At 41.3% G+C, this 26,260-nt stretch overlaps 1 protein-coding gene across 1 annotated transcript; it reads right to left on the reverse strand.

The window, feature by feature from the left end:
- Nucleotides 1-1,346: 1,346 nt before the first annotated feature.
- Nucleotides 1,347-26,260, reverse strand: LOC138367480 (PE-PGRS family protein PE_PGRS3-like). The gene is made up of 3 exons (XM_069329147.1): nucleotides 26,248-26,260; nucleotides 24,941-25,782; nucleotides 1,347-1,436 (listed from the first exon to the last, which is right to left on the reverse strand). The coding sequence occupies exons 1-3, from the start codon at nucleotides 26,258-26,260 to the stop codon at nucleotides 1,347-1,349; spliced, it is 945 nt and encodes a 314-aa protein (XP_069185248.1).

The following is a 26,260-nucleotide window of genomic DNA, read 5'->3' on the forward strand; positions in this document are numbered from 1 at the left end:
GATGTATATTGATACATCATTGATGCTGATGTATATGTATGTAATAGAGGATGCATACGCTTTGGCCTTGCAGTATTGAGGCCGCGTCATACACCAAACTATTCTCACCATTGTACTTAATGAAAGCCCGTTTGGAAAAAGCTAAACAATTACTAAACAAACAACATCAATGAATTTAAAACGCGAATATAAACAGGAATAAAAATCGCCAACTATTTAATGGAAACAAAGCAAAATGATGCTAAAACCTCCAATCTAACTTAATTAGGGATAATTTATTAGTGTGCAGGCGTAAACTAACCTTAGTTTACTGTAAACTAAGTTATGTAATGGTAAACTAACCACTACATAGCTTAGGTTACGTAACGCCCAGGTTACGTTGTGTTAACCCTAGGCTAATTATAATATATGAAGGCAATGGAATGAGATTGCATTCCTGGATATCATAGTTATATACACATGGCAAGGTTATGTTAGACTTTGGTTAGATTATGTTAGATATAGGCCCAGACTATGTTAGATATAGGCCTAGACTATGTTAGATATAGGCCTAGACTATGTTAGATATAGGCCTAGACTATGTTAGATTTAGGCCTAGACTATGTTAGATATAGGCCTAGACTATGTTAGATATAGGCCTAGACTATGTTAGATATATAGGCCCAGACTATGTTAGATATTGGCCTAGACTATGTTAGATATAGGCCTAGACTATGTTAGATATAGGCCTAGACTATGTTAGATATAGGCCTAGACTATGTTAGATATAGGCCTAGACTATGTTAGATATAGGCCTAGACTATGTTAGATATAGGCCTAGACTATGTTAGATATAGGCCTAGACTATGTTAGATATAGGCCTAGACTATGTTAGATATAGGCCTAGACTATGTTAGATATAGGCCTAGACTATGTTAGATATAGGCCTAGACTATGTTAGATATAGGCCTAGACGATGTTAGACATAGCTTACCAGGATTAGGTTGTTCACATTTTTGGTTCTAAAACCGACCCTAATATATGTACAAATAGGCAACGGACAAATAAATATTTAAAAGTCGCAAAATAACTAACTTTTCTTTGCTAAATAAATAAAATAGGAAATTTTGCCATTTGTTTGGTTGTGTTTAATAATAAAGCAACAAATTGAAGCAATGAGGGGCTGTTAAAGTGGCTAAGAGACGAGGAGAGTAGAGACCACGAAGAAAGCATTTGCTGGATCGTAATACAATTGTGAACTTAGACAGAGAAAAAATAAACCGTATCATCATAGCAACATAATATCAGAACAGAATCTGCAATATTTGCAAGGCCCGGTAAGATAAGAATGCCTTTCAAGAGCATTATCAGGTATCTGAACCAGGTATCAGGTATCTTTGAGAATTCTCTTCATGATTTATATCAGACCAATATTGGAAAATGCAGCTATAGTATAACTAACACATTAAAAGTATATTAGGAAAATAAAGCATATAATGATCCGCAATAAAAGATAATGAGCTATGACGACAAGCTAAGGGAACTTAATATAACATCATTGTAAGGCAGAAGGCGAAGAGGTGATATGATCACAACATAGAAGATACTAAATGATATATACAAAGTTTTCCCAGCGTGGTGCGATCGACAAGTTAATGCAGGTGGAAGATGGAAATGCCAAAACCACTAAAGAAACGTAAGTAAATCTTGCATGCAGTAATGGTTGCCCATAAGGGAAATATATGTAAGCAAGAGGTGGACCCACTCCACATTTACTGCTACAAGTGCAAAGATGACCGTCGAGTGAAATAAAGAAGCTAGGTACAGTAATTATAAAGCGGGCCTCTGGAGCTAGATCTCGTGAGAACTTAAGAATTAGTCATGAAGCTACACAAGACCTATTGACCTATGAGAAGCAGCTAATATTTAATATTAGTTAATTAATATTTAATGTTAATATTAATAGTTAAAAACGATTCTTCGCGGTGGGGATCGTATTCCAGGGACCTGCCCGAAACGCTACGCGTACTAGTGGCTGTACAAGAATGTAACAACATATATCCCCCCCCCCTCTAAAAAATATTGATATCCACCCAAACTCATTCTATATTTTTCAATCCAACACTGTAAATAATTAAGTAATCCCACTTGTATTATGTTACCAGGTAATCTGTACCACACCTTAACAACCCTGTGTTAAGGTGTGGGTCTTTCCGGCCTCAAGAGTCACTTTTACCCACCTAGAAAGATCGCAGACGATCTGAGTTGTAATTTAGGTTAAGAAGGAAAAAGTGTTAAACACAATCTTGTGTAATATTTGGCTGTGAAGTGGTCAGTTGTGGCAGATTGCAAAACAAAATAGTGGCAGGGCAGACGGCGACAAATCCAGGGCTTGATGGAGTGCAGCGACACAAGCCACAAGCTCATATAACGTGAGATATGACTGGCCGGGGGCTCAGGTGCTCAGCCAATCATCGACGAAGGGTGGGAGAAATATATAGGAAGGGAGAAAAAAAAATTGAATTATGTGTCAAAAATTTTCTAAAATGGTCAAAAATTAACATCAAACAAAAGTGTCAACTGAAATCATGTCTATGACTTTAAGTTATCACAATAGTATATAACAAAGTATTTTAATATTCATTTTTATGCCAAAAACAAAAATAGATTTTTTTTTCTCAATTTTTTTTTTCATATTTTTTAACTGCCGGTTTGCATGAAACTTATACACCTTACAGAACGTATGCCTATCTGTAAAGATGCAAATTTTGGAGGAAATTCGTTGAAGTCAACTTCAACCATAGGTGGCAGAGTGTTTGATCTTATATATTTTCAAGTAACATAAAATTGCATCACCACTTTCATTTTTTTCAATTTACGTGAAATTTACACCTTATATGTAAAGCTGACGTCTCTACAATAATGCTAAAACACTTTATTCCTAAGTTCATTTATTGATTTTATAAATCTTTGCAAACATGAAATATTGCCATATATTTTGGGGAGAACTTTGACTACTTGTATTAGTAAAACTAAACATATTTTGGATAATCATTTTTAGCCAAATCTTTTCTTATATACTAATATGATATATGAGTGTCATAGAAATGATGTCATTTGAAACTTTTGGTTGTAATTTAATTATTTAAAATCTGTAGAATTCGTTGGAAAAAATATATATATCTCCCTTTCAGTATAGGGTGCGATACAGAAACGTAGAACAGTTGCAGCCCTTCTTATATACAACTAGTAAAAAAAGTTTGGTTGATATTAAACAGCATTTAAAAAAGCGTAATATGCCCCCTTAATATCCCCTTTTCTCTACCCCCTTTCCTCCACTAGTACACTTCAATAAAGTCGCCCCCTAACTCTTCGCCTAGAGTTAGATAAGCACATACAACCAGCATCACCTGCACTCAGAAGAGTCATAAGAAGCTACAAATAAAATAAAGAGAAACTTTATTAATCTTTTCCTGAAATAATGATGAATGGTCTTCCGTATGTATTATTAACATTTTCCGTGAGAACAGAAAGCTTTGTATCAACATTACAATGATTTAGCGAAGGAAGGAAAAGATTGATATGCTAAATATGATCTTGCGACTTGGATGAAGAAGAGATTATAAGGAACCAAAGAGAAACAGGATGCCCATCAAAGATAAAGAAGAGATAGAGACAATAAAACAAGGACAAACTCACGCAAGAGGACAAGAGGAGGAGGAAGAGGATAAAGAGTAGTGCCTGACGATTATCTTCAGACAACCTTACACCAATCTCAGTATTCACCCCATGGAAACACTCTATGTGTCCCTCTCATAGTATTCCTCTCCTCTCATTAACCGTCACCTCATTTGCATTCTCTCCTCTGAGAGTCTAAACTTTCCACATCCCTCCCCTCATGGAACACTCATTTAAGCAATCATTATCACCATCGGTAACTCTATAACAATAACCCCGACCCTAACTTATGGAGTGAAATTGACAATGTTTCACTCAGTCCTGGACCTTGTCAAGTCAACTTGGATCCTTATCAATTCTATCTGGACCTTGTCAAGTCATCCTGGACTTTATGAAGTCGTCCAGGACCTTGTCAAATTCTGCGCCCAAATGCATTCATTCTTGACCTTGTCAAGTGGTCGTGGGACTTCATCAAGTCGTGGCCAGATAAAGGTCTAAGACGGACAGAAAGATCGACAGGATCATTTTATATATGAGTTTGGACTATTTTCACCCACGTTACTGTGAGGGGAGGAAATGTTCAGGGGAAAGCGCCAAGCCATTTCCACTATCTTTCACTTGGAAGGGATCAGGATAAGGATTTGGGATGAGACGGGGGGAAGGGGGGATGGAATAGTGCTCAACCCCTTGGACGGTAGGGGAATTGAGCGCCGACCTGCATGAAGCGAGAGCGTTGCTCTACCCTCCAGCCCAACTGGATGGGTGATACTCTCTGTACACTGCAGATATTGAATAGGTCCCTAATTGCTGTACGGAATATGAATGACTTAAGGGAATTGCATACACCATGCATATATATATTATATATATATATGTATATATATATATATATATATATATATATATATATATATATATATATATATATATATATATATATATATATATATATATATATATATATATATTATATATATATATGTATATATATATATAACTGAAAACTCACACCCCAGAAGTGACTCGAACCCATACTCCCAGAAGCAACGCAACTGGTATGTACAAGACGCCTTAATCCACTTGACCATCACGACCGGACAAAATGAGGTGATAGCCGAGGCTATTTGAACCACCCCACCGCCGGCACTCGGATAGTTATCTTGGGCATAGCATTTTACCAAATCACCTCATTCTTTGGGGCAACACGTGAGGAACACAAATGCGAACAAGCCTGAATGGTCCCCAGGACATATGCAACTGAAAACTCACACCCCAGAAGTGACTCGAACCCATACTCCCAGAAGCAACGCAACTGGTATGTACAAGACGCCTTAATCCACTTGACCATCACGACCGGACAAAATGAGGTGATAGCCGAGGCTATTTGAACCACCCCACCGCCGGCACTCGGATAGTTATCTTGGGCATAGCATTTTACCAAATCACCTCATTCTTTGGGGCAACACGTGAGGAACACAAATGCGAACAAGCCTGAATGGTCCCCAGGACATATGCAACTGAAAACTCACACCCCAGAAGTGACTCGAACCCATACTCCCAGAAGCAACGCAACTGGTATGTACAAGACGCCTTAATCCACTTGACCATCACGACCGGACAAAATGAGGTGATAGCCGAGGCTATTTGAACCACCCCACCGCCGGCACTCGGATAGTTATCTTGGGCATAGCATTTTACCAAATCACCTCATTCTTTGGGGCAACACGTGAGGAACACAAATGCGAACAAGCCTGAATGGTCCCCAGGACATATGCAACTGAAAACTCACACCCCAGAAGTGACTCGAACCCATACTCCCAGAAGCAACGCAACTGGTATGTACAAGACGCCTTAATCCACTTGACCATCACGACCGGACAAAATGAGGTGATAGCCGAGGCTATTTGAACCACCCCACCGCCGGCACTCGGATAGTTATCTTGGGCATAGCATTTTACCAAATCACCTCATTCTTTGGGGCAACACGTGAGGAACACAAATGCGAACAAGCCTGAATGGTCCCCAGGACATATGCAACTGAAAACTCACACCCCAGAAGTGACTCGAACCCATACTCCCAGAAGCAACGCAACTGGTATGTACAAGACGCCTTAATCCACTTGACCATCACGACCGGACAAAATGAGGTGATAGCCGAGGCTATTTGAACCACCCCACCGCCGGCACTCGGATAGTTATCTTGGGCATAGCATTTTACCAAATCACCTCATTCTTTGGGGCAACACGTGAGGAACACAAATGCGAACAAGCCTGAATGGTCCCCAGGACATATGCAACTGAAAACTCACACCCCAGAAGTGACTCGAACCCATACTCCCAGAAGCAACGCAACTGGTATGTACAAGACGCCTTAATCCACTTGACCATCACGACCGGACAAAATGAGGTGATAGCCGAGGCTATTTGAACCACCCCACCGCCGGCACTCGGATAGTTATCTTGGGCATAGCATTTTACCAAATCACCTCATTCTTTGGGGCAACACGTGAGGAACACAAATGCGAACAAGCCTGAATGGTCCCCAGGACATATGCAACTGAAAACTCACACCCCAGAAGTGACTCGAACCCATACTCCCAGAAGCAACGCAACTGGTATGTACAAGACGCCTTAATCCACTTGACCATCACGACCGGACAAAATGAGGTGATAGCCGAGGCTATTTGAACCACCCCACCGCCGGCACTCGGATAGTTATCTTGGGCATAGCATTTTACCAAATCACCTCATTCTTTGGGGCAACACGTGAGGAACACAAATGCGAACAAGCCTGAATGGTCCCCAGGACATATGCAACTGAAAACTCACACCCCAGAAGTGACTCGAACCCATACTCCCAGAAGCAACGCAACTGGTATGTACAAGACGCCTTAATCCACTTGACCATCACGACCGGACAAAATGAGGTGATAGCCGAGGCTATTTGAACCACCCCACCGCCGGCACTCGGATAGTTATCTTGGGCATAGCATTTTACCAAATCACCTCATTCTTTGGGGCAACACGTGAGGAACACAAATGCGAACAAGCCTGAATGGTCCCCAGGACATATGCAACTGAAAACTCACACCCCAGAAGTGACTCGAACCCATACTCCCAGAAGCAACGCAACTGGTATGTACAAGACGCCTTAATCCACTTGACCATCACGACCGGACAAAATGAGGTGATAGCCGAGGCTATTTGAACCACCCCACCGCCGGCACTCGGATAGTTATCTTGGGCATAGCATTTTACCAAATCACCTCATTCTTTGGGGCAACACGTGAGGAACACAAATGCGAACAAGCCTGAATGGTCCCCAGGACATATGCAACTGAAAACTCACACCCCAGAAGTGACTCGAACCCATACTCCCAGAAGCAACGCAACTGGTATGTACAAGACGCCTTAATCCACTTGACCATCACGACCGGACAAAATGAGGTGATAGCCGAGGCTATTTGAACCACCCCACCGCCGGCACTCGGATAGTTATCTAGGGCATAGCATTTTACCAAATCACCTCATTCTTTGGGGCAACACGTGAGGAACACAAATGCGAACAAGCCTGAATGGTCCCCAGGACATATGCAACTGAAAACTCACACCCCAGAAGTGACTCGAACCAATCTCGAAAGAATGAGGTGATTTGGTAAAATGCTATGCCCAAGATAACTATCCGAGTGCCGGCGGTGGGGTGGTTCAAATAGCCTCGGCTATCACCTCATTTTGTCCGGTCGTGATGGTCAAGTGGATTAAGGCGTCTTGTACATACCAGTTGCGTTGCTTCTGGGAGTATGGGTTCGAGTCACTTCTGGGGTGTGAGTTTTCAGTTGCATATGTCCTGGGGACCATTCAGGCTTGTTCGCATTTGTGTTCCTCACGTGTTGCCCCAAAGAATGAGGTGATTTGGTAAAATGCTATGCCCAAGATAACTATCCGAGTGCCGGCGGTGGGGTGGTTCAAATAGCCTCGGCTATCACCTCATTTTGTCCGGTCGTGATGGTCAAGTGGATTAAGGCGTCTTGTACATACCAGTTGCGTTGCTTCTGGGAGTATGGGTTCGAGTCACTTCTGGGGTGTGAGTTTTCAGTTGCATATGTCCTGGGGACCATTCAGGCTTGTTCGCATTTGTGTTCCTCACGTGTTGCCCCAAAGAATGAGGTGATTTGGTAAAATGCTATGCCCAAGATAACTATCCGAGTGCCGGCGGTGGGGTGGTTCAAATAGCCTCGGCTATCACCTCATTTTGTCCGGTCGTGATGGTCAAGTGGATTAAGGCGTCTTGTACATACCAGTTGCGTTGCTTCTGGGAGTATGGGTTCGAGTCACTTCTGGGGTGTGAGTTTTCAGTTGCATATGTCCTGGGGACCATTCAGGCTTGTTCGCATTTGTGTTCCTCACGTGTTGCCCCAAAGAATGAGGTGATTTGGTAAAATGCTATGCCCAAGATAACTATCCGAGTGCCGGCGGTGGGGTGGTTCAAATAGCCTCGGCTATCACCTCATTTTGTCCGGTCGTGATGGTCAAGTGGATTAAGGCGTCTTGTACATACCAGTTGCGTTGCTTCTGGGAGTATGGGTTCGAGTCACTTCTGGGGTGTGAGTTTTCAGTTGCATATGTCCTGGGGACCATTCAGGCTTGTTCGCATTTGTGTTCCTCACGTGTTGCCCCAAAGAATGAGGTGATTTGGTAAAATGCTATGCCCAAGATAACTATCCGAGTGCCGGCGGTGGGGTGGTTCAAATAGCCTCGGCTATCACCTCATTTTGTCCGGTCGTGATGGTCAAGTGGATTAAGGCGTCTTGTACATACCAGTTGCGTTGCTTCTGGGAGTATGGGTTCGAGTCACTTCTGGGGTGTGAGTTTTCAGTTGCATATGTCCTGGGGACCATTCAGGCTTGTTCGCATTTGTGTTCCTCACGTGTTGCCCCAAAGAATGAGGTGATTTGGTAAAATGCTATGCCCAAGATAACTATCCGAGTGCCGGCGGTGGGGTGGTTCAAATAGCCTCGGCTATCACCTCATTTTGTCCGGTCGTGATGGTCAAGTGGATTAAGGCGTCTTGTACATACCAGTTGCGTTGCTTCTGGGAGTATGGGTTCGAGTCACTTCTGGGGTGTGAGTTTTCAGTTGCATATGTCCTGGGGACCATTCAGGCTTGTTCGCATTTGTGTTCCTCACGTGTTGCCCCAAAGAATGAGGTGATTTGGTAAAATGCTATGCCCAAGATAACTATCCGAGTGCCGGCGGTGGGGTGGTTCAAATAGCCTCGGCTATCACCTCATTTTGTCCGGTCGTGATGGTCAAGTGGATTAAGGCGTCTTGTACATACCAGTTGCGTTGCTTCTGGGAGTATGGGTTCGAGTCACTTCTGGGGTGTGAGTTTTCAGTTGCATATGTCCTGGGGACCATTCAGGCTTGTTCGCATTTGTGTTCCTCACGTGTTGCCCCAAAGAATGAGGTGATTTGGTAAAATGCTATGCCCAAGATAACTATCCGAGTGCCGGCGGTGGGGTGGTTCAAATAGCCTCGGCTATCACCTCATTTTGTCCGGTCGTGATGGTCAAGTGGATTAAGGCGTCTTGTACATACCAGTTGCGTTGCTTCTGGGAGTATGGGTTCGAGTCACTTCTGGGGTGTGAGTTTTCAGTTGCATATGTCCTGGGGACCATTCAGGCTTGTTCGCATTTGTGTTCCTCACGTGTTGCCCCAAAGAATGAGGTGATTTGGTAAAATGCTATGCCCAAGATAACTATCCGAGTGCCGGCGGTGGGGTGGTTCAAATAGCCTCGGCTATCACCTCATTTTGTCCGGTCGTGATGGTCAAGTGGATTAAGGCGTCTTGTACATACCAGTTGCGTTGCTTCTGGGAGTATGGGTTCGAGTCACTTCTGGGGTGTGAGTTTTCAGTTGCATATGTCCTGGGGACCATTCAGGCTTGTTCGCATTTGTGTTCCTCACGTGTTGCCCCAAAGAATGAGGTGATTTGGTAAAATGCTATGCCCAAGATAACTATCCGAGTGCCGGCGGTGGGGTGGTTCAAATAGCCTCGGCTATCACCTCATTTTGTCCGGTCGTGATGGTCAAGTGGATTAAGGCGTCTTGTACATACCAGTTGCGTTGCTTCTGGGAGTATGGGTTCGAGTCACTTCTGGGGTGTGAGTTTTCAGTTGCATATGTCCTGGGGACCATTCAGGCTTGTTCGCATTTGTGTTCCTCACGTGTTGCCCCAAAGAATGAGGTGATTTGGTAAAATGCTATGCCCAAGATAACTATCCGAGTGCCGGCGGTGGGGTGGTTCAAATAGCCTCGGCTATCACCTCATTTTGTCCGGTCGTGATGGTCAAGTGGATTAAGGCGTCTTGTACATACCAGTTGCGTTGCTTCTGGGAGTATGGGTTCGAGTCACTTCTGGGGTGTGAGTTTTCAGTTGCATATGTCCTGGGGACCATTCAGGCTTGTTCGCATTTGTGTTCCTCACGTGTTGCCCCAAAGAATGAGGTGATTTGGTAAAATGCTATGCCCAAGATAACTATCCGAGTGCCGGCGGTGGGGTGGTTCAAATAGCCTCGGCTATCACCTCATTTTGTCCGGTCGTGATGGTCAAGTGGATTAAGGCGTCTTGTACATACCAGTTGCGTTGCTTCTGGGAGTATGGGTTCGAGTCACTTCTGGGGTGTGAGTTTTCAGTTGCATATGTCCTGGGGACCATTCAGGCTTGTTCGCATTTGTGTTCTTCACGTGTTGCCCCAAAGAATGAGGTGATTTGGTAAAATGCTATGCCCAAGATAACTATCCGAGTGCCGGCGGTGGGGTGGTTCAAATAGCCTCGGCTATCACCTCATTTTGTCCGGTCGTGATGGTCAAGTGGATTAAGGCGTCTTGTACATACCAGTTGCGTTGCTTCTGGGAGTATGGGTTCGAGTCACTTCTGGGGTGTGAGTTTTCAGTTGCATATGTCCTGGGGACCATTCAGGCTTGTTCGCATTTGTGTTCCTCACGTGTTGCCCCAAAGAATGAGGTGATTTGGTAAAATGCTATGCCCAAGATAACTATCCGAGTGCCGGCGGTGGGGTGGTTCAAATAGCCTCGGCTATCACCTCATTTTGTCCGGTCGTGATGGTCAAGTGGATTAAGGCGTCTTGTACATACCAGTTGCGTTGCTTCTGGGAGTATGGGTTCGAGTCACTTCTGGGGTGTGAGTTTTCAGTTGCATATGTCCTGGGGACCATTCAGGCTTGTTCGCATTTGTGTTCCTCACGTGTTGCCCCAAAGAATGAGGTGATTTGGTAAAATGCTATGCCCAAGATAACTATCCGAGTGCCGGCGGTGGGGTGGTTCAAATAGCCTCGGCTATCACCTCATTTTGTCCGGTCGTGATGGTCAAGTGGATTAAGGCGTCTTGTACATACCAGTTGCGTTGCTTCTGGGAGTATGGGTTCGAGTCACTTCTGGGGTGTGAGTTTTCAGTTGCATATGTCCTGGGGACCATTCAGGCTTGTTCGCATTTGTGTTCCTCACGTGTTGCCCCAAAGAATGAGGTGATTTGGTAAAATGCTATGCCCAAGATAACTATCCGAGTGCCGGCGGTGGGGTGGTTCAAATAGCCTCGGCTATCACCTCATTTTGTCCGGTCGTGATGGTCAAGTGGATTAAGGCGTCTTGTACATACCAGTTGCGTTGCTTCTGGGAGTATGGGTTCGAGTCACTTCTGGGGTGTGAGTTTTCAGTTGCATATGTCCTGGGGACCATTCAGGCTTGTTCGCATTTGTGTTCCTCACGTGTTGCCCCAAAGAATGAGGTGATTTGGTAAAATGCTATGCCCAAGATAACTATCCGAGTGCCGGCGGTGGGGTGGTTCAAATAGCCTCGGCTATCACCTCATTTTGTCCGGTCGTGATGGTCAAGTGGATTAAGGCGTCTTGTACATACCAGTTGCGTTGCTTCTGGGAGTATGGGTTCGAGTCACTTCTGGGGTGTGAGTTTTCAGTTGCATATGTCCTGGGGACCATTCAGGCTTGTTCGCATTTGTGTTCCTCACGTGTTGCCCCAAAGAATGAGGTGATTTGGTAAAATGCTATGCCCAAGATAACTATCCGAGTGCCGGCGGTGGGGTGGTTCAAATAGCCTCGGCTATCACCTCATTTTGTCCGGTCGTGATGGTCAAGTGGATTAAGGCGTCTTGTACATACCAGTTGCGTTGCTTCTGGGAGTATGGGTTCGAGTCACTTCTGGGGTGTGAGTTTTCAGTTGCATATGTCCTGGGGACCATTCAGGCTTGTTCGCATTTGTGTTCTTCACGTGTTGCCCCAAAGAATGAGGTGATTTGGTAAAATGCTATGCCCAAGATAACTATCCGAGTGCCGGCGGTGGGGTGATTCAAATAGCCTCGGCTATCACCTCATTTTGTCCGGTCGTGATGGTCAAGTGGATTAAGGCGTCTTGTACATACCAGTTGCGTTGCTTCTGGGAGTATGGGTTCGAGTCACTTCTGGGGTGTGAGTTTTCAGTTGCATATGTCCTGGGGACCATTCAGGCTTGTTCGCATTTGTGTTCCTCACGTGTTGCCCCAAAGAATGAGGTGATTTGGTAAAATGCTATGCCCAAGATAACTATCCGAGTGCCGGCGGTGGGGTGGTTCAAATAGCCTCGGCTATCACCTCATTTTGTCCGGTCGTGATGGTCAAGTGGATTAAGGCGTCTTGTACATACCAGTTGCGTTGCTTCTGGGAGTATGGGTTCGAGTCACTTCTGGGGTGTGAGTTTTCAGTTGCATATGTCCTGGGGACCATTCAGGCTTGTTCGCATATATATATATATATATATATATATATATATATATATATATATATATATATATTATATATATATATATATATATATATAAATATATATATTCAGATTCAGATTCAGATGTTTATTCAGGTAAGGTATATACATACAAGTGATGTTACATTAATGGATTGATATATAGATAGAGCTAGTACATACGATGCCTAAAGCCACTATTACGCAATGCGTTTCAGGCAAGATCCTTATATATATATATATATATATATATATATATATATATATATATATATATATATATATATATATATATATATATATATATATATATATATATATATATATATATATATATATATATATATATTATATATATATATATACATATATATATATATATATATATATATATATATATATATATATATATATATATATATATATATATATATATTAGTATATTTTGGTAGCAGTCTTTCCTGTAGACATATATTATTAAATATGACCGAAAAAGTAAGATTTACAATTATAACACGAATTTTCTTGATCTTTCTTACGTTTCTTTTGACTGTTGATGGTAATTCAAAGATCAATTCTCCAAAATTCATTTTTATTTATAGTCTGACGCGACACTTGAGCGCGTTTCATAAAACTTATTACATTTTCAAAGACTTTAGTTTACAAACACATAACTGAAACTGAATAGAGCTTACACATCTTCGATTTTATATCTACATTTGGGTGAGGTGGATGAGGTGAAAACAAACTTTCAACAATGGGTATTGAATGGGTATTAAATTCAAACACAAGACAGAACACGAAGCAATGGGTATTGAATGGAAGTAATTGTAGAAAGCCTAATGGGCCATATTTCTTGATGCTTCTATATTGGAGCGGAGTCTTGAAATGGGTAGAATATAGTTGTGCATTAATTGGCTGTTGATTGCTGGTGTTGACTTCTTGATGTGTAGTGCCTCGCAGACGTCAAGCCGCCTGCAATCGCTGTATCTATCGATGATTTCTGTGTTGTTTGCTAAGATTTCTCTGGTGATGGTTTGTATGTGGGAAGAGATTATATGTTCCTTAATGGAGCCCTGTTGCTTATGCATCGTTTAACGCCTGGAAAGAGATGTTGTTGTCTTGCCTATATACAGTACTGGGTTTTTTGAGGCTTACAGTCCCCAAGAGGGCATTTGAAGGCATAGACGACGTTGGTCTCTTTTAAAGCGTTCTGCTTTGTGTCTGGAGAGTTTCTCATGAGTAGGCTGGCCGTTTTTCTGGTTTTATAGTAAATCGTCAGTTGTATCTTCTGATTTTTGTCTGTAGGGATAACGTTTCTACTGACAATATCTTTCAGGACCCTTTCCTCCGTTTTATGGGCTGTTGAAAAGAAGTTCCTGTAAAATAGTCTAATAGGGGGTATAGGTGTTGTGTTAGTTGTCTCTTCAGAGGTTGCATGGCGTTTCACTTTCCTTCTTATGATGTCTTCCATGAAACCATTGGAGAAGCCGTTGTTGACTAGGACCTGCCTTACCCTACAGAGTTCTTCGTCAACTTGCTTCCATTCTGAGCTGTGGCTGAGGGCACGGTCGACATAAGCGTTAACAACACTCCTCTTGTACCTGTCCGGGCAGTCACTGTTGGCATTCAGGCACATTCCTATGTCTGTTTCCTTAGTGTAGACGGCAGTGTGGAAAACTCCGCTCCTTTCCATGACTGTTACATCTAGAAAGGGCAGCTTCCCATCCTTCTCCATCTCGTAAGTGAAACGCAACACAGAATTCTGCTCAAATGCCTCCGGCAGCTCCTGCAGATGTCTGACATCAGGTACCTGTGTAAAAATGTCGTCAACATACCTGCAGTATATGGCCGGTTTCAAGTTCATGTCGACTAAGACTTTTTGCTCGATGGTACCCATGTAGAAGTTTGCAAACAGGACACCTAGGGGAGAACCCATGGTGACCCCATCTACTTGCTTATGCATGTGTCCATCCGGGCTCAAGAAGGGTGCCTCTTTAGTACAAGCTTGGAGTAGTTTCCTTAGACTGTTTTCTGGTATGTCAAGAGGAGTACAGGCCGAATCATGGTACACTCTGTCGGCTATCATCCCGATTGTTTCATCCACAGGTATGTTGGTAAACAGAGATTCTACGTCCAACGAGGCTCTTATCCCTGTGGCACGTGTTCCCCGCAGCAAGTCAACAAATTCCTTTGGAGACTTCAGGCTGAAGGCGCAAGGGACATAAGGAGTCAGCAAGCCGTTGAGTCGTTTCGCCAGTCTGTACGTGGGTGTGGGTATCTTGCTGATGATTGGCCGAAGTGGGTTTCCAGGCTTGTGTGTCTTGACATTTCCATACGCATATCCAGGTATATATTCCCCAATAATCTTTGGCAGGTGGAGTCCAGATTTCTTGGCGTTCACAGTTTCGATCAATTTGTTGACCTTTGCTTTCAGTTCGGCTGTAGTGTCCTTCGTTACCCTTTGGAATTTAGTTTGGTCACAGAGTATGAGGATCATTTTCGCCAGATATTCGTCTTTTTTAAGAATGACGTATATTGGCGACTTGTCACCTCTCCTGACAACTATCTCTTTGTTCTCACGAAGGCTCTTAGCTGCCGCTTTGAGCTCGGGGACAGTATGGTGCTACTGTAGTTGCCTCGATTCTTTCCTCCTTCCGCAATAAGTTCTGCTTGTATGGTATTTTTGGTGGTGACCTTCTTTTGTGCTTTATATATATATATATATATATATATATATATATATATATATATATATATATATATATATATATATATATATATATATATATATATATATATAATATATATATATATATATATATATATATATATATATATATATATATATATATATATATATATAAATATATATATATATATATATATATATATATATATATATATATATATATATATATATATATATATATATATATATATATATATATATATATATATATATGTCGTACCTAGTAGCCAGAACGCACTTCTCAGCCTACTATGCATGGCCCGATTTGCCTAATAAGCCAAGTTTTCTTGAAGTAATATATTTTCTCTAATTTTTTTCTTATGAAATGATAAAGCTACCCATTTCATTCTATATGAGGTCAATTTTTTTTTATTGGAGTTAAAATTAACGTAGATATATGACCGAACCTAACCAACCCTACCTAACCTAACCTAACCTATCTTTATAGGTTAGGTTAAGTTAGGTAGCCGAAAAAGTTAGGTTAGGTAAGGTTAGGTAGGTTAGGTAGTCGAAAAACAAATAATTCATGAAAACTTGGCTTATTAGGCAAATCGGGCCTTGTATAGTAGGTTGAGAAGTGCGTTCTGGCTACTAGGTACGACATATATATATATTATATATATATATGTCGTACCTAATAGCCAGAACGCACTTCTCAGCCTACTATTCAAGGCCCGATTTGCCTAATAAGCCAAGTTTTCATGAATTAATGTTTTTTCGTCTACCTAACCTACCTAACCTAACCTAACCTAGCTTTTTTTGGCTACCTAACCTAACCTTACCTATAAATATAGGTTAGGTTAGGTTAGGTAGGGTTGGTTAGGTTCGGTCATATATCTACATTAATTTTAACTCCAATAAAAAAAAATTGACCTCATACATAAAGAAAGGGGTTGCTTTATCATTTCATAAGAAAAAAATTATAGTAAATATATTTATTCAGGAAAACTTGGCTTATTAGGCAAATCGGGCCTTGAATAGTAGGCTGAGAAGTGAGTTCTGGCTACTAGGTACGACATATATATATATATATATATATATATATATATATATATATATATATATATATATATATATATATATATATATATATATATATATATACATACATATATATATATTGGTGTTCAATGAGAAAGCACAAGGTCTCCTTCTTCTCCGAGGCTATGGGTCCCCACATTGGCACCAGAGGTGGTACCCTCACAAACTTTTTATATATATATATATATATATATATATATATATATATATATATATATATATATATATATATATATATATATATATATATATATTAGTATATTTTGGTAGCAGTCTTTCCTGTAGACATATATTATTAAATATGACCGAAAAAGTAAGATTAATAATTCTAACACGAATTTTCTCAATCTTTCGTACATTACGCTTCACTGTTGGAGGTAAATCAAAAATCAATTCTCCAAAATTCATTTTTATTTCTAGTCTGACGCGACACGGGCGCGTTTCGTAAAACTTATTACATTTTCAAAGACTTTAGTTCACAAATACACAACTGAATAGAACTTACGTATCTCCGATTTTATATCTACATTTGAGTGAGGTGGAAGGGGTGATGTGGCATTAACACAAGACAGAACAAAATGTGGTATTAATAGGGTATTAATTTCATCAACACAAGACAGAACAAGAGTATTAATAGGGTATTAATTTCATCAACACAAGACAGAACAAGAGTATTAATAGGGTATTATTTTCATCAACACAAGACAGAACACGAAGCAATGGATATTGAATAGAAGTGTTTGTAGAAAGCCTATTGGTCCATATTTCTTGATGCTTCTATATTGGAGCGTAGTCTTGAGGTGGGTAGAATATAGTTGTGCAATAATTGGCTGTTGATTGCTGGTGTTGACTTCTTGATGTGTAGTGCCTCGCAAACGTCAAGCCGCCTGCTATCGCTGTATCTATCGATGATTTCTGTGTTGTTTACTAGGATTTCTCTGGCGATGGTTTGGTTGTGGGAAGAGATTATATGTTCCTTAATGGAGTCCTGTTGCTTATGCATCGTTAAACGCCTAGAAAGAGATGTTGTTGTCTTGGCTATATACTGGGTTTTTTGGAGCTTACAGTCCCCAAGTGGGCATTTGAAGGCATAGACGACGTTAGTCTCTTTTAAAGCGTTCTGTTTTGTGTCTGGAGAGTTTCTCATGAGTAGGCTGGCCGTTTTTCTGGTTTTATAGTAAATTATAGTTTTATAGTATATTTACTATAAAACCAGAAAAACGGCCAGCCTACTCATGAGAAACTCTCCAGACACAAAACAGAACGCTTTAAAAGAGACTAACGTCGTCTATGCCTTCAAATGCCCACTTGGGGACTGTAAGCTCCAAAAAACCCAGTATATAGGCAAGACAACAACATCTCTTTCTAGGCGTTTAACGATGCATAAGCAACAGGGCTCCATTAAGGAACATATAATCTCTTCCCATAACCAAACCATCGCCAGAGAAATCCTAGTAAACAACACAGAAATCATCGATAGATACAGTGATAGCAGGTGGCTTGACATTTGCGAGGCACTACACATCAAGAAGTCAACACCAGCAATCAACAGCCAATTATTGCACAACTATATTCTACCCACCTCAAGACTCCGCTCCAATATAGAAGCATCAAGAAATATGGACCAATAGGCTTTCTACAAACACTTCTATTCAATATCCATTGCTTCGTGTTCTGTCTTGTGTTGATGAAATATATATATATATATATATATATATATATATATATATATATATATATATATATATATATATATATATATATATATATATATATATATATATATTATTAAATATGACCGAAAAAGTAAGATTTATAATTCTAACGTAACGTTGGACGTAGAATCACTCTTTACCAACGTACCTGTGGATGAAACAATCGGGATGATAGCCGACAGAGTGTATCGTGATCCGGCCTGTACTCCTCTTGACATACCAGAAAATATTCTAAGGAAACTACTCCAAGCTTGTACTAAAGAGGCACCTGTTACGGACCCGAGTCCAGCTTCGGAGAACGGAGCAGTGACGACAACGCCATCTGTGAGTCCGCTCCCGAAACCCCCTCCAAATAAACAACGCCATCTAGTGAGGACGGGATATACCGGCCACAGGTGCTGGATTCCCGTCTTAATCAGCTCATAACATAGCCGCTGCTGACCTCTGGTGAGGTGGCGCTTAGACAGCAACGCCATCTATGGAGCAGAGAGGTGGACGTTTGTGTCTAAGCCTGTAAGTGAGGTTCCCTAGTCCCAGTATTAATGACGTGTCTGATTACAGAGTCGACCTGGGACTGCTGTATTGGACGATGGATGAGTCTACCCAAGGCAGCCAAGGTCTCTTCACGAGTCTGCTGAAGAAGCTGTGAGACACCCCCGGACGAACTCTGTTGAGAGTATTAGCCTGCCTGTGACGTGGCAGAGTCGGGAATCGCCTTATCCGGGGCTGGCTGGTGGAAGAGACTAGCAACTGTGGTGCTTAGTGAGGAGAGTGATCAGCGGGATCACACGAGGCTCCTGCCTAGGGCTCGCAACCCTAGTATCGGTCGTGGAGTGGCCTACACAGCGGAGCTGATCGGAACCTGCCAGCTACAGACTGGATTGTGGTTGAAGGCCTCCACGACGGAGCACCCAGTTGAACTGTGATTTGGCTGGCCTGTGGCCAGGGTAGATTCGCCAAGAGAATCATAGAGGATTCATCGTGGGCACCGTGGAGCATCCTGTGTCTTCGGAGGAAGACAAGCTTGTACATAATCGTGTAGTAATAACCCCTGTGTGCAACTGTTATATAATTATTTATGGTGGTGGTGAATATATATATAAATCAGAACATTTGTATCCCCTCCCCTTTAATTTACCTTGCATTACAGAACACACCCCTTGAAAGCCTCTACTAACTTGGGGTTGGATTCCTAAACTCTAATAACATCAGAGAAGAACCCGGTTGCGTCCCAATAGGGCCGTAACAGCACCCTTCTTGAGCCCGGATGGACACATGTATAAGTAGATGTGGTCGCCATGGGTTCTCCCCTACGTGTCCTGTTTGCAAACTTCTACATGGGTACCATCGAGCAAAAAGTCTTAGTCGGCATGAACTTGAAACCGGCCATATACTGCAGGTATGTTGACGACATTTTTACACAGGTACCTGATGTCAGACATCTGCAGGAGCTGCCGGAGGCATTTGAGCAGAATTCTGTGTTGCGTTTCACTTACGAGATGGAGAAGGATGGGAAGCTGCCCTTTCTAGATGTAACAGTCATGGAAAGGAACGGAGTTTTCCACACTGCAGTCTACACTAATGAAACAAACATAGGAATGTGCCTGAATGCCAACAGTGACTGCCAAGACAGGTACAAGAGGAGTGTTGTTAACGCTTATGTCGACCGTGCTCTCAGCCACAGCTCAGAATGCAAGCAAGTCGACGAAGAACTATGTAGGGTAAGGCAGGTCCTAGTCAACAACGGCTTCTCCAATGGTTTCGTGGAAGACATCATAAGAAGGAAAGTGAAACACCCATGCAACCTCTGAAGAGACAACTAACAAAACACCTATACCCCCTATTAGACTATTTTACAGGAACTTCTTTTCCACAGCCCATAAAACGGAGGAAAGGATCCTGAAAGATATTGTTAGTAGAAACGTTATCCCTACAGACAAAAATCAGAAGATACAATTGACGATCTACTATAAAACCAGAAAAACGACCAGCCTACTCATGAGAAACTCTCCAGACACAAAGCAGAACGCTTTAAAAGAGACCAACGTCGTCTATGCCTTCAAATGCCCTCTTGGGGACTGTAAGCCTCAAAAAACTCAGTATATAGGCAAGACAACAACATCTCTTTCCAGGCGTTTAACGATGCATAAGCAACAGGGCTCCATTAAGGAACATATAGTCTCTTCCCACAACCAAACCATCACCAGAGAAATCTTAGCAAACAACACAGAAATCATCGATAGATACAGCGATAGCAGGCGGCTTGACGTCTGCGAGGCACTACACATCAAGAAGTCAACACCAGCAATCAACAGCTAATTAATGCACAACTATATTCTACCCACTTCAAGACTCCGCTCCAATATAGCAGCATCAAGAAATATGGGCCAATAAAAATAGGCCTTCTGCAGTTACCTACCTTTAATACCCATTGTTTCGTGTTCTGTCTTGTGTAAAAAGTTTATTTTCACCTCATCCAAAACTATTGTAACATGTCACCTCACCCAAATGTAGGTATAAAAATCTCGAAGATGTTTAAGCTCTATTCAGTTAAAGTTGTGTGTGTCTATGTAAACTAAAGTCTTTGAAAATGTAATAAGTTTTACGAAACGCGCTGAAGTGTCGCGTCAGACTAGAAATAAAAATGAATTTTGGAGAATTGATTTTTGAATTACCATCAACAGTGAAAAGAAACGTAAGAAAGATCGAGAAAATTCGCGTTAGAATTATTAATCTTACTTTTTCGGTCATATTTAATAATATATGTCTACAGGTAAGACTGCTACCAATATATATATATATATATATATATATATATATATATATATATATATATATATATATAATGCATAATAAAGCACAAAAAATAAAAAAGGAAGGGGGTGGTAGGAGAAAAGCACACAGAAACTGTATTGGAGGGGATCTAAACACTCCCTCTAATGCGTTATGCGTGGTTTCCTCCGAGGCTATGGGTCCCCCTTCTTCCAGCTAGAGGTGGTACTCCCTTCTATATATATATATATATATATATATATATATATATATATATATATATATATATATATATATATATATATATATAAGGCAAATTGGGCCTTGCATAGTAGGCTGAGAAGTGCGTTCTGGCTACTAGGTACGACATATATATATATATATATGTATATATATATATATATATATATATATATATATATATATATATATATATATATATATACATATATATATATATATATATATATATATATATATATATATATGTATATATATATATATATATATATATATATATATATATATGTATATCACGAAAATAAACACGTGATTAAGAATGTGACAATGTCAGACCACGGAGGAAAAATGAAACAGGAATTTCCTTAAGTACTTTCGTATATTAAATACATCTTCAGAAGGTCTGACATTGTCATTGTCTTCGTGGTCTGACATTGTCATATATATTATATATTATATATTATATATATATATTATATATATATATATATATATATATATATATATATATATATATATATATATATATATATGTGTGCAAACAAGCTTAAATGGTTCCCAAGCGAATATGCAACTGAAAACTCCACACCCGAGAAGGATTCGAACCCAGACAGCCAGGAGCACTGTGACCTTGGCGTATCTGGTTCCTTAACCGCTTAACAACTTTTCCTTAACCGCGCGTGTGTGTACTCACCTATTTGTGTTTGCGGGGGTTGAGCTTTGGCTCTTTGGTCCCGCCTCTCAACTGTCAATTAACTGGTGTACAGATTCCTGAGCCTACTGGGCTGTATCTTATCTACACTTAAAACTGTGTAAGGAGTCAGCCTCCACCACATTACTGCCTAATGCATTCCATCCGTTAACTACTCTGACACTGAAAACGTTCCTTCTAACGTCTCTGTGGCTCATGTGGGTACCCATTTTTCACCTGTGTCCCCTTGTTCGCGTCCCACCAGTGTTGAATAGTTTATCCTTGTTTACCCGGTCGATTCCTCTGAGGATTTTGTAGGTTGTGATCATGTCCCCCCCTTACTCTTATGTTTTCCAGTGTCGTAAGGTGCATTTCCCGCAGCCTTTCCTCATAACTCATGCCTCTTAGTTCTGGGACTAGTCTAGTAGCATACCTTTGGACTTTTTCCAGCTTCGTCTTGTGCTTGACAAGGTACGGGCTCCATGCTGGGGTCGCATACTCCAGGATTGGTCTTACAAATGTGGTGTACAAGATTCTGAATGATTCCTTACTCAGGTTCCTGAACGCCGTTCTGATGTTAGCCAGCCTCGCATATGCCGCAGACGTTATTATCTTTATGTGGGCTTCAGGAGACAGGTTTGGTGTGGTTTCAACTCCTAGATCTTTCTCTCTGTCTGTTTCATTAGGTACTTCATCTCCTATTATGTATCCTGTGTCTGGCCTCCTGTTTCCACTGCCTAGTTTCATTACTTTGCATTTACTCGGGTTGAACTTCAACAGCCATTTTTTGGACCATTCACTCAGTCTATCTAAGTCATCTTGTAGCCTCCTACTATCATCCTCTGTTTCAATCCTTCTCATAATTTTTGCATCGTCGGCAAACATTGAGAAGAACGAATCTATGCCCTCTGGGAGATCATTTACATATACCAGAAACAGCATAGGTCCAAGGATTGACCCCTGCGGGACTCCACTCGTAACGTCTCGCCAATCTGAGACCTCAACCCTCACACAGACTCGTTGTCTCCTGTTGCTTAGGTACTTCTCTATCCACCGGAGTACCTTCCCTTTCACTCCAGCCTGCATCTCCAACTTTCGGACTAGCCTCTTGTGTGGCACTGTATCAAAGGCTTTCTGACAATCCAAAAATATGCAGTCTGCCCACCCTTCTCTTTCTTGCCTTATTTTTGTTGCCTGGTCGTAGAATTCAAGTAACCCTGTGAGGCAGGACCTGCCATCCCTGAACCCATGTTGATGCTGTGTTACAAAGTTCCTTCGCTCCAGATGCTCCACTAGTTTTTTTCGCACAATCTTCTCCATCAGCTTGCATGGTATGCAGGTTAGGGACACTGGCCTGTAGTTCAGTGCCTCCTGTCTATCCCCTTTCTTGTATATCGGGACTACGTTAGCTGCTTTCCAAATATCTGGCTCCTCTTCTCAAATTCTCTTGCTCCTTCCTTTAGTACCCAAGGGGAGATTCCATCTGGGCCTCTAGCCTTTGTCACATCCAACTCTAGTAAACACTTCCTTACTTCCCCGCTGGTAATCTCAAAGTCTTCCAGTGGTTCCTGGTTAGCTATTCCCTCACTTATCTCTGGAATTTCTCCTTGCTCTAAGGTGAAGACCACCTGGAATTTCTTATTCAGTTCCTCACACACTTCCTTGTCATTTGTAGTGAATCCTTCCGCCCCTATCCTAAATTTCATAACCTGTTCCTTTACTGTTATTTTTCTCCTGATGTGGCTATGCAACAATTTAGGCTGAGTCTTTGCCTTGCTTGCGATGTCATTTTCGTATTGTCTTTCTGCCTCTCTTCTCATCGTGACATATTCATTCCTGGCATTCTGGTATCTTTCTCTGCTCTCCAGTGTCCTGTTATTCCTATAGTTTCTCCATGCCCTTTTACTGTGCTGCTTAGCTAGCCTACATCTCTGATTAAACCATGGGTTTCTCATGTGTGTGTGTGTGTGTGTGTGTGTGTGTGTGTGTGTGTGTGTGTGTGTGTGTGTGTGTGTGTGTGTGTGTGTGTGTGTGTGTGTGTGTGTGTGTGTAAGTGAACAGCACACACCATGTTGGGGACACGTGGTAGGATATTTCACACAGAAGTCACTCACAATAGTTCCAACAAGGGATATAAACACCGAGAGGTGCACCTGGCTGGGTGGTCAGTATGTCGTTATGGTGGTCTTAATAACCCTCCAGAGGTCAATGGCCTGAAACTCGACACCAAACTTCCAGATTGGTCAGTAAGCTATTGTGGTGTCCTTAATAACTTTCCAGGGGCTGATAGGCTGTACTCACAACAGAAAACTTTCTGGTTAGTTAGTAAACTACTGGAATGGCCTTAGCAACTCTCCAAAGGCTAATAGGTTTGAAACCCAACACCAAACTTTCCGCTTTCTATGTAAGCTGTTGTTGTGACTTTAATATCCATCGAAAGATTGATAGACCTTAAACCCAGTGCTAGTTTTGCTGGATAGAAAGCCTTTGTGTTGGCCTTAATACCCTCCAGAGGTTGATAGTTCTGAAGCCCAAGACCAAACCATCATAAATGGAATGTGTATAAGTTGACAGATTCTGATTTGATCCCTTAAGTAATTAGTAATGTGTGGAGTTGATGCCATTTGTAATCAACTTGGTGTCGAGATGAATCCATTATTATTGAGTCAGATTTTAACTTGATCCCGGGAGTAATTAATTAGCTATTTATTTTAATCTTGTCAGAATTACTCTCATGAGTTTATCTTATTTGCATTTAAGCAGGATCTGAATCTATCCCAGCTGAGTTTAGTCAGGTTTAAAGTTGATTGAAGTTGTTATTAGACATGTGTGGAGCAGTGAGGTTGAAACTAGTCATATGTGAACTTTATTGAGGCTGTAACTAATGTGTGGAGTTTATTGAGGTCATAGTTACCAATGTGTGAAGGGAAGTTTAATGAAGTCATAATTAGACGCAATTAGAGTTGAAGCCAATTAACCAATTAAGAGACCAATTTTTATCTCCTAGTTAGTGTTAGGTCCTGGAGAGTTAACCCGTCCTTTCCTCACTTCACGCAATTGACCAACGCCTTAAAATTCCGGTGCTTTGGGAAATTAAAAGCATAATAATATTGACGCTTTTTTGGAAAAAAAAATCACTGTTAATATAGAATTATATAATGTGATTTGAATTTTACACAGATAGGAACCACGTGACTGTATTTTTAGTAAGTTAACCTCGGGATTCATAAGAAAACGTTTAATAACATAGCTACTAACAAAGTCTAAAGCAACATAGTCACCCACAAAGTCTACAACAACATAGTTACCCACAAAGCCTACTGCAACATAGCCACCCACAAAGCCTTCAGCAACATAGCCAGCCACAAAACCTACACCAACATAGCCACCCACAAAGCCTACAGCAACATAGCCAGCCACAAAGTCTACAGCAACATAGCCAACCACAAAGCCCACAACAACATAGCCACCCACAAAGCCTACAACAACATAGCCAGCCACAAAGCCTACAGCAACATAGCCAGCCACAAAGCCTACAGCAACATAGCCACCCACAAAGCCTACAGCAACATAGCCACCCACAAAGCCTACAGCAACATAGCCACCCACAAAGCCTACAGCAACATAGCCACCCACAAAGCCTACAGCAACATAGCCACCCACAAAGCCTACAGCAACATATCCACCCACAAAGCCTACAGCAACATATCCACCCACAAAGCCTACAGCAACATAGCCAACCACAAAGCCTACAGCAACATAGCCACCCACAAAGCCTACAGCAACATATCCACCCACAAAGCCTACAGCAACATATCCACCCACAAAGCCTACAGCAACATATCCACCCACAAAGCCTACAGCAACATATCCACCCACAAAGCCTACAGCAACATATCCACCCACAAAGCCTACAGCAACATATCCACCCACAAAGCCTACAGCAACATATCCACCCACAAAGCCTACAGCAACATATCCACCCACAAAGCCTACAGCAACATAGCCAACCACAAAGCCTACAGCAACATAGCCACCAACAAAGCCCACATCAACATAGCCAGCCACAAAGCCCACATCAACATAACCAACCACAAAGTCTACAGTAACAAAGATATCAAAGTATGTTTCACGTGACGTCACACAACTTTCAGACAATAATTATAAATAACTAACAAAGATTCTTTCCTTAGGAGCGTAGACAATTAATTAACACTATCATGTTATCCGAAAATTAATGTTAGTTTAGGTGTTTAAGTTGATTACTAAACAAATATTTAGTAATGAATAAGTTGCTAAAAAAAATGGCAAGAATTGCAAACAAAGAAAAGTGAAGCAAAATGTCCTTTGTTTATATATGTCTTAATTGATTGTCTGTTTAACACAATAGATCAATAAAGCAGTTAACTACAAAGCAATCTCAGAAACAGAGGATCGTGATGCATTACTCAGGCTAAATTGAATTTAGAACACCTGTCTTAACCCTTACAACCATCTAATTAGCTTATAATCATTTGTCAGGAAGCCTATTGCGAGCTATAATGCATGATTAATTTCATAATCACCCAGAATTACCAT

This window comes from Procambarus clarkii, chromosome 22, assembly GCF_040958095.1.
Source record: "Procambarus clarkii isolate CNS0578487 chromosome 22, FALCON_Pclarkii_2.0, whole genome shotgun sequence".
NCBI classification, from domain to species: Eukaryota; Metazoa; Arthropoda; class Malacostraca; order Decapoda; family Cambaridae; genus Procambarus; species Procambarus clarkii.